The sequence below is a fragment of the Amblyomma mixtum genome, chromosome 5, assembly GCF_055824585.1.
Source record: "Amblyomma mixtum isolate Tamu chromosome 5, ASM5582458v1, whole genome shotgun sequence".
Taxonomy (NCBI): domain Eukaryota; kingdom Metazoa; phylum Arthropoda; class Arachnida; order Ixodida; family Ixodidae; genus Amblyomma; species Amblyomma mixtum.
The window spans coordinates 24,229,926-24,240,323 of NC_143016.1; the positions used below are offsets into that span (position 1 = coordinate 24,229,926).

Genomic DNA, 10,398 nt, shown 5'->3' on the forward strand with positions numbered 1-10,398 from the left:
GACTATGCAGTTCAAGCAGAACAGATGAATTTGTTTCATGTTCATTTTGAGTGTGTTCTTTGTGACGTCCAAGGCACATTTTTTAAGTGCTAAATTTTAAGAAGAAATTTCTGCAATGTCCAAGGAAAGAAACCCACCACGGTGGTTCAGTGGTTAGGGTACTGGCTATTGAGACGGAGAGCCCAGGTTCAGCTGGAGACTATTAAAGTAAACTCAGGGGAATGAAGTGACGTTGACACAACCGTCTGTGGTTTTTGGTTTTTCTTTCAGGAGAGTTCCTTTAAATAAAGATTATTCCGAGACGTTCTGCCGCACATTGAGAACGGAGTGAGTAGCGCCTACAGGTAAATACGTCATTTCTGTGCTCTAAGTTTTCCTATAGTCACCTGAGGAAGGTTGTCTACGGCTGCCGCCAAAACTTTGTTGAACATTAATGTAAATTTAGAATAGAGTATTTTTTTTTAATTCCAGGCGAATTCCCTGAGATTTATCCGCATTGGGTGCAATTCAGACGCTCGGAATTAGCCTGCACATACAGTCCTCATGATGTTAGATAAACATACGTTAGTTCACTAGTGTCTCTTTCTTTGAACCTTGGCGAGTGTATGTTTTCTTCGACAAATAACTATGAATTATCCTCGCCAGACGGGATTCCGTCGAACCCTAGACTTCACTACTCGCCGCGAAAAGTACGGGCCGCCAGCCGTAACGAAGATTCGACAGTTCGTCGTACTGAAAACAAGGCTTACCTCATTCCAGTGCTACCTACGCTTCAACCTCCGATGCAAGAGCCATGGGTTGGTCCCGAAGTCCATACGTCTACCAATTCTGGTATGTACCCCGTTTGGGAAAAGTGTTATCGCTCGAGCCGAAAAACTTCTACTACAAGCGAGAATTCTGGAGACAAAATCAACGATTAAGCGCCTGGAGAACGACATCTTCTTCGCTCAACAGTCACTAGAACGTACCCTTGCTATGGACGCCTTTGATGTCCTGCTCTACGCGAACAGTTTGGCAGCGAACACTCAGGAACAAAGACAGCAGAGTCAAGAAACGAAGTTCCGGTTGCTCCTAGGGCGGCAGACAAAAGAGACAGCAGCATCATGCGTACACAACCTGTCTTCGTACAAGCTAGACCAAGCTGAACTCTCGCTTCTTAACAAGGGGCTCAACTTCAACGCTGGGCCCGTCCCCGATGCGAAAAGCATGACATGTGCCGTTGAGCTAGCAGTGCGAAAGATTGACGCCAGTCTACGCGACCAGGCACGTTATCGTGCCATCGGAGCACTTTCAAAGTTACGCAAAGAAAAAGACAGCGCACTCTCACGCCCTGAACAGGAAGCCCTCAAAAGATTAAAAAAGAATGAGGCAGTCGTGATCCTTCCGGCCGACAAGGGGAACGCTACTGTGGTGTTTGATCGGACTGATTATGTAGAAAAGATGTCGGCACTTTTGGAGGAAAAAAATACCTATGCTAAGATAAACCGGGACCCGACCAGAAAGATAGAAGCTGAACTTCAGAAGTTTCACGCTGAGGTATTCAAATACGTCCCCCCGTCCGATGGACAATATATCTACAACAAGCTTCTATGTCACAATGGCGCCGCTCCTGCCATCTACGGCGTGCCAAAAGTGCACAAGGAGGGCACACCGCTCCGTCCAATTGTGGACTTTACACGGTCGCCGTTGAACAAGCTCTCTGTCTACCTTCACCGGGTGTTGGCCCCTTTAGCGGGAAAAACCGCCACGCATGTCCGGAAGGTAAGCGACTTCGTCGAGAAGCTGAAGAATGTGCCCATTGACGACACCCAAGTAATGGCTTCTTTCGATGTGAAGTCTATGTTCACATCTGTGCCTGTGGATTTTGCGGTGGAGTGTTGCAAGAAAGCCCTGAACGAAGACGCGACTCTGCCTGAACGAACCCCGATTGAAGCCGACGACCTCTGCCGACTCTTAAAATTCTGCCTCTCCAATACTTACTTCACCTTCAACAAGAACTTCTACAGACAGACTTTCGGAACAGCCATGGGTGCCTCAGTTTCTGTAGTATGTGCAAACCTTGCCTTAGAATCAATAGAATCCGCAGCACTTGCCTCATTCGACCTCCCACCGCAGTTTTTTGTACGCTATGTCGATGACTGCTTCTGTGTCATCAACCAGCCAGACGTACACAGGTTTCTAGCGCACCTCAACACGTTCCAGCAAAGCATTCAGTTCACCATAGAGGAGGAGGTGGATGGCCACATCGCTTTCCTCGACGTCCTCGTGGAACGCTCACCGCATTCTCTGCAAACCACCGTCTATCGGAAGCCCACTCACACCGGAAGGTACCTAAACTTTCAGTCATCTCATCCCATCGGGCACAAGCGCTCAGTCGCTGTGTCTCTGTTCAACCGCGCATTTAGGATATGCTCAAGTCCTAAGCGCAGAGCAGCAGAAGTTAAACAGGTCAGGCAAGACCTGATACGGAACGGCTACCCAGCCCAAATACTGCGATCCCAGGAACGACGCGCCTCTGCTCCGACTATCCGAACTGACGCATGCGCAAAGAAGCGGGTACCGATTCCATATGCCCATGGTGTGAGTGAGACCCTTGCTCGGATCTTTTCAGAGTATGACATTCATGTGGCCCACGTTCCGTCGTGCAAACTTCAGCAACGACTCTTGCGAGTCAAGGATCCTCTTGACCTCGATATCTTTCCAGGTGTGGTCTACAAGATCCCCTGCCGTGATTGTGACGCCTCCTATATCGGAGAAACAGGAAAACTCAAGACAAGGCTCAACCAGCACCAAAATGACGTCGCCAAAAAAAAATCTAACTCAAACACTTTAGCGCAACATCATCAAGAAACTGGCCATACCATCGACTGGGACGCAGCACGTGTAATTGCAAAGGAAGAATCATTACCAAAATGCCTTCTCATAGAATCATTGTGCATTCCATCCACGCCAAACACGATTAACCGGACCCGTGGCAATCTCCCAGAGATATTCCTGCGCACCCTTCAAAAAACCGCCCATATATAGCTCTCCTGCCCGTTCTTCGCTTCTTTGTGATCAAGGCACCCGTACGGGCGCCGAAACGTCAATTCTTTTTATTTTTCTTTGAATCTTGGCGAGTGTATGTTTTCTTCGACAAATAACTATGAATTTTCCTCGCCAGACGGGATTCCGTCGAACCCTAGACTTCATACGTTAGTTCGTTCGTTCGTTAATTAAACCCGGAAATATCGATCTGGTAGCGGATCAAGAAATATTTGGAGTTATCGATAGTGCGATATGTAAAAACATTCCAAATAGGTAACCTTACCTGTAATCTAGAAGCAAGCCTACGTTGTACCAACACAAGTGACGCGTTCTTGCAGTGACCTGCCGTTCGCCGGGCTGCTGGCACCGCACTGCTCGCTAGGCGTTGCTAGGCCTATCTTGCTTCGCATCAAATGTGCTGTGGACGCTGTTTGGAACTAGCCACAGTCTGTCATATGCTGCTTAATCCTGTTACCAATACGCTATAAATGCAGCAATATCTGACTAAAATTGAGTTATATTGGGTTCCCACAGCGCCTTCGGTAGCGAAACGAGCGAAGCGAGAGAAACACACCAGGCGAAAACAGCCGGTAGGCTTTAGTTGGGATGGCTTCACTGCATGACATGAACGTAGCTTGATAATTGAGTACATGAGATCGAAAGCAATCATCAAGAACATACCACGTTCACCTCGTTCCGTGGTTTCACAGCTCTAGCGCTCCCAGCAGGTGAAGGCATGCTTCCGACCTGTCTCCACGGGCAAAAAGTATTCAAAGGATGCTGTTAGGAGAAGTCCACTTGCAGGTGCATGGCGCGCCATTCGATATGTCGCATGACCTGCAAAATTAGAGTTCGCTGCTCAAATCTTTTTACACCTTCACAAAGAATGATCAAGGAGATAAGCTGTGTTCTTCATATAGCCAATTATTACAAATATCTGGGTTCAATATATCCGGGCTCGGCTGTATTTATATAAAGACTGCGGGGAAAACCTTTCATGAAAACAAAAATGTTCCGCCACCATCGGTTTGCTAAGATTCTGACTGCCGATGTATCTATACGTTCAGTAACCTTTGCCAGGTAATTTTAGCTATTCTTTAACCTTACATCTGCGGCTTCCAGCTCCACCAACTGTCTGTTGTGATGCCGTTTAGTTTTCGCTTTTTTTTTTTTCAAATCGGCAACGAACTAGACACTGTTAAAGCCAGATGATGAATATGATACCCTTTCCGTTGCCTCATGGGTGTCTTTTTCATAGCTGCTTCCCATCAGGCAAAATTCACTGCAGTTATAAAGTGAAAGGCATAAGTTCGGTCCAGTTAAAATTTGGCATACCTCTCCTCAACCTCCTCTTAAGCAGGGGGTCCCGTAAGTGACAGATGTCCCACAAGTGCATAGTTTGTTCCGGTTGCTTTGCTGCGTCCGGGGTCAAAGCGGTTAAACAAGGTATTAGTTTGCACAAGCTGGAGCTACATTTTGTGCCTACCACACAGTGCTATGCGCATGGAGGTGGAGGGGAGATGTGGGCACATGGCCACACAGCATCGGTATATATTAGGCTCGATTCCTGCCGCGCTGTCTGTTTTACAGCAAAGACAACAACAACAAAAAAAAAACAACTTTCGTATGCGTATACCATGCGACCATATTTATAATAACTTGTTTTGAGAAATCACCAATTATACATATTTATTTATTTATTTATTTATTTATACATACTGCAGCCCTATTGGGCTATTGCAGGGGTGGGTGTGAACAACAGTGTAGGAAAACATGGAGCACAACAATGGCAAACATCCGAAACAGTACGAGTGAAAACAAGAAAAACGAAAAAACTATTCAATAGCCGTTAAAAACAGCTCTAAAGGAAGAGAGCGAGTAGAACCGGGTAAACAATTCCAGTATTCGATTGCACGCGGAAAAAAACTGTATTTAAAAGTGTCCGTGCGGGCAAAATAAGGCGTGATGTTTAGGTTGTGGTGACTTCTAGTTTTAGATGGTATAGCAGGGATTAGGTAATCATTTGCAGAGGTCCGGCAGAAAGAGTTAATAATGCAATACAAAAATTTTAAAGACTCAGTCCTTCGTCGAGATGAGGGTGGTTGCAGGCCCAGCGATGAAAGTGCTGTGGAAGGCGAAAAATCTGACATTACCGTACGTTGCGTTCTGAAAAAAAAAAAATCATGTCGCGATCAAGTCAAAGCCAATCCGCGTGGCTCTCGAAAGCTCAGTCTAAAAACCAGCCAAGAGACGCAACACAGGAAAAGAGGAGAAAACTTTCTTTTCTCTATTTCTTTCTTCTTCATTTCTCCTCTCTTTCTGTGTTACGTGTTTAGACCGGTTTTTTGGTGCATCAGTAGCAACTCGCGCAGTCGTCAACCTTGCTGAGGTTGACTAAAGCTTACGAAGGACTCAGTTCTACTGAATCGCGCTCGTCCTGTGTTTCCTCTGCTTTGCGTCAACGTTTTTCGAGCTGTTTACCCTTAAGAGCAGTGGGTGGCGTGCGCTGCTGAGGGATGTTGTGTATCCGTCGGGGAAGGAAAAGCATGGACTCTACACTGAACGTAAACACGTATGCAGGTGACAGGGAAGTTTGGTTAAAAATCAAGCGATTGGTCTACGACTCTGTGTACCGAAAACGGCTGTACTCTCTAGTTCGTTAGTGAAGAGGCAAGCTGCTAATAAAGAGGAAAAGTTATAGGAAGCGCTCCGGAAATGCAGAATTGCACTACCGCTTCTTAAGCACCACCTTCAAGAAGACACGTTGCAGCCTCACACAGTACACACGCACACTCACGCACGCTTGCACACGCTCAAGTTCTTCAAGTGTAAATTTGTGCTTCCACTCAATACTTTATTCGTGAACTTAGTTCAAAATCTTAATTTGTACGAGTGCATGGGTAGATAAGTGGAATAGATAAGTCACAATATTATTTTCGGTATTGTACCGACGAAACTAAGCGGCGCAGGCGCTTTACGTTGCACAGTCTAGTGTCTTCAAAACGTGGACGTGGCACGCTTATAGGTGCGCTGGAGTTCTAATACGTGGCTTTATCACGACACTTTATTGGCTGCTGCTTTCCGCGCTATCTTCATTTTCTGACTGCTGTGCTGCAGTCTGGGGAAAAAAAATTGAGCGAATGCAGAACTCAGGGCATCCTGTATACCAACCTAGTTCAGAATTTTCTTTACGCTTCTGATGCTTTGGGACTATAAAAACCAGCAACCCTCTTAACGATCTTCATAGTTTAAGAAAGATGAAGAACAAAGGCATAGTCTTGTGCGCATAGCTTGTTTATAACGCTGCGTTTTTCGATCAGTCCACTGTAATAGAATGCAGGATATATTTAGGGACCGTCGCTCTCGGGCTTTATTTTTTGCCGAAAGCAAGGGGTGCAAATTAAACGAAATTTTGTGAGCTCGAATCTTAGACAAAATTAAGTATGAAGCAAAAAATTCTATTCGGGGTTTGCCGGGCCACTTTCTGCAGCAAAATACAATTTAATAGAAATGCTCGTTTTAGTTCGGGAGGTAAATTGGTTAAGTCTTCTGATCATTATCTTTGTATAGAGTAAGAAAGTGTCAGGTTTAATAAAAAACCTCACATAATGAGATGCTGCTTTTTCACTAAGTTATTACAGTTATTTCTTCTCAAGCATTACTATTGCCTACGCAACACTTCCATGTTCGTGCAAGAACTGAAAGCCTGGATATTTACATTAACGAAAATTTCACTTAATATGTCAGCGAGTAGTTTATTCGAATCAGAGCATTGAGGCACAACGTCGTTAGCATAGGTAGCGCTTGATGCAATGATGCCAACAAGACAATGCTTACAACGCGCTATACAATTCATGACACGAACATGAAACAAATTACGCTTAAATACACCGTGCCAGTGTCATTTGTTCCGTGTTGTGGCCGTTAAGTGCACAACGTTGTGAGCATTATGAACAACCAACTAGACCTTGTCCTCGCACTATTAACCAATAAGACGTCGAGTCAGTGCCCATGTTTTTCGTCACACTTCTAGAACTCATCATTTGAACTTACCCTAACATTAAGTCGTATCATGAATACAAATAGCGTTACAAAAGGCTTAAGGCCTCTATGTTTGAAGTCAAAGCACGTGGTGTTCATTTTGCGAGGTGTCTTGAAAATCTATGCACTGGAGCACTCCGTTCGCAAGACGGCGCATTTTCGAATAGAAATTGGGTTGCATCTAATCTCCAAGCAATCTACTTAGGGTTTAAGATTTGCCTAGACCCATGTTTTTCACGAAAACGAAGGTCCCCAGAAATATTAGACGCTTGTACGATCACTAGGCTTAGAGTGAAATTTGTTGCATAACAAATGGTTTCACTTGTCAAATGTCATATACCTGCTTGACGTCTAAAGGAACACCGCAGATGTAGGCCTAGCTACTTGCGCAAAGCAACACGTGATTGGTTTTACTCCAGAGCTACCGTAACCTTTCCTATTGTTATGCGTTGCCTATGATTTAAAACACGTTTAGCAGCTCAGACCGCCGACATGCAGGTCTAAGGTGTTAGTGGATTGAATTTTGACACAGATTGATGGTGAGTGGAGCGACAAGATAGTCGTTGCTCCACTTCTGAGCTCTTGCTGTTTAAAATATGTGAACAAAAGGCTCGGTGCGGTGCTCTAGCGCTGACCATTAATTTCGCTTTGATCACTTGCACCACCACCGTTTGCCACCTGTCGCTTGTTTAACGTGTTAATTTGGGCTTCATACTCTATCACCGGCATTTTTTAGATAAGAGATAGGGAGACTTGTGGAAAACCCTTGTTTCGTAACAGCTGCGCTCGGGCACAGCTCATTTGCCAAAAAAGCATTCTGTCGGACTGATCTCTCAAAATTCCGCCATGAATGACTTGGTTTTTCAAAACCCTGTATACTAGAACCACAGAAGGAAGTTAGCGGGATTGTGGAACTTGTATGAGTGGATGCACATAAATATGCAATTGTTTATTAGCGTTTTTCAAACCTTTTTGACCCTCTCCTTATGTACTTCATGCTTTGACCACATGTGGTGTGTTGCGTATCCTAACCCTGGTATCTGCAAGCAAGCAAACACTGCAAATTAAAAAGCCATTTTGTTAGTGCTAATGCAAGTATGATAACTCAACGGTCGAATGCGTGTTCCGAAATGGAATGAAGCATACATGGCACAGAACTCTACGACAATAGGCATTCTCATGGACTTGATAAGATTTCGTGCGACTCTCTTTGAGCGCATGTCCCTTGTTTACCATTCCCCTTGGTTTCTGTGGCTGTTGGCTTCTGTCACATTCCCTCTATCTAGTAACTGTGTATTACGTCCTGAAAGAAACTGGATGCATTATGTCGTGACTGCAGTATTTTCCCGCGGAGAATTTTATGGCTTTTTATGAGGTTCGCGCATTTACTTTAAGCTACATCGCATTGTTTTGGCGGGTGCTCTCTCACCGACCATCGGAAGCTCCAAAAGCGCGGTCGCAGTATGCACTGCCAGTGTCGTCAGGAGTTCGCTCCAGGTCAGTTCGCAGCCCCTCTTCGCATCAGCGCAACTGCTAACAGGTGCAAACGACAAACCTCATCACCGAGGAGCGAATTAACGACCTGAACGCGGCGACTCGCTCACAGCTCGGCACGCTGACGACAACGGCAGTGAGCGCGCGACGGCAGGCACCTCAAGCACTCGCTCGTGAACACAACGAAGTCCTCCGAACTACAAAAATAGCATCACATAAACCAGCAGGAAAGCAGGAGGGGATGAAACACCCCCGCTGTGCTGCGCGTTCACGCCATCGGTTGGTCCATTGTTTCGGCGAACACGTGTGCGCAAGAATGCCGGGCGCAGGTTGGTCGGGCCGACGCAGGTCACACGCGCGCGGGAACCCAGTGAAAGTGCCGGTTGGTTGCGTAGGCAGTGGCTGTGTTTCCAGAATTCTCGGACAATTATGGGCATTTGCATGTTTCCCAGACGCGTAGCAGAGTCCCACCTCTCCCGGTCCCAGGACGTGCCGCTATGGAAATTCGCGGTGCGCGGCCAACCATGAAGTGAATTCTTTCTGGGTATTAGCCGCTATCACAGGCAGCGGCACTGTCGTGACACGAGTAGAGTAGTCTCTTTTTTGTGTGCGTTGTTCATTAGCCCTTTTATTTTCGTGGAGAAGTTCTTGTTTTGTGAACCGAGCAAAGGTAGCGCCGCCGCTTCGATCTTTTAGTCTCATCGGTCGTTACTACATTACGAACACCGGGGCTTCTCTGCGGCAGCTCGATAATAGCCCGAAAGGCGGCCAGTGTGTGTTCGAGAGAGTGTACAACGTGGTGCATGAATACCAACATTTTTATTGCACAATAGGTGCATAAATGCATGCGACGTACGACCAGCGTGAACCTTGTCAGCGAAAACAAATTTTATCCACGTACCTGCAGTCCTTGGCAGCTCCTAGAGCTAAAACAAACCTTAAGTTAGGTAGGAGATTGTTTTTTTTCTGTTTTTAATCAATAGCTTTCACGAGCACACCGACGATAAATGACATATGCCGAGTAATATTGCGTGCCAAGCAATATCGACGAGCGAGGTGTCCGGCCGCCACTGCTGATAGGCAAGACAGCAGGCGTTTTGCTAGGTTGAACAGTACCATCGTAAGGTATTTTTTTCTGCTTCGCAGTAGTAGGCGAGCAAACTTATGCACGCTCGCGTGATGTTAACAGTTTTTTCAAGAAGCGCGTGACAAATCTCTATATGTGAAAGCGGAGATGCATCACCCTAAGCTCTTCGCTGTGTTTAAACTGAGTACGACCGTTATTCAGATCCTGGCAATTACGAGGTTCTCCGGTCTCTGCCGCCGCTACTGAAGTTAATTGCTCTTTTTGCTCCTATTCATTCTCTTAGCCCCCACCGTCACCCACTACTGAGAGTCTTCGAGAAGTGTTCGTCTGCTTCTCTTTGCGCCTGCTTGCTGGCTTGGCGCTCGTCATCGCCGTGTGACCTTCTGTCAGAAACAAATCGTTGTCAGGAACGAAGGTGGCAGGGGGGCCACGTAAGTCACGAGACCTTGTGACGTCATCACAAACTGCCTGTGTCTTAGATCGTTGTAGCGGCTTTAGGTTACGAAACAACAGCATCAGGATCTATACGTCTGCAACAGGTGGAAAATGCAGTAGTGGCATCAATCGGGCCCGCAGTAGGAAGACAGAACCGTCGCAGTTAACCATTCTGTTGTTAAGTTTGAACACGAAAAAGTGGTTCATTTATCGCAAAAAAGGGTTACTACTTGAATGGGACCCTATTCAACCACCGCGCAAAATCTGTGTCTTTCTTTTCTATCAGTGCCGTTAACGCGTCATTCATTCATTCA

General features: G+C 46.0%; 1 protein-coding gene across 1 annotated transcript; it reads left to right on the forward strand.

Moving 5' to 3' along the window:
• The first annotated feature begins 975 nt into the window (after positions 1-975).
• LOC149341542 (uncharacterized) lies at positions 976-10,028 on the forward strand. Its single transcript, XM_089546677.1, has 2 exons — positions 976-2,448; positions 9,933-10,028. Exons 1-2 carry the CDS (start codon positions 976-978, stop codon positions 10,026-10,028), a joined length of 1,569 nt encoding a protein of 522 aa, XP_089402803.1.
• Positions 10,029-10,398: the final 370 nt, after the last annotated feature.

Bases quoted from the DNA above. Each gene is read 5' to 3' on its own strand.
- LOC149341542 (XM_089546677.1), top strand. From the start codon at position 976: ATGGACGCCTTTGATGTCCTGCTCTACGCGAACAGTTTGGCAGCGAAC. The intron at 2,449-9,932 runs GTCAGGCAAGAC...TCATTCTCTTAG, and splicing joins GAGCAGCAGAAGTTAAACAG to CCCCCACCGTCACCCACTAC.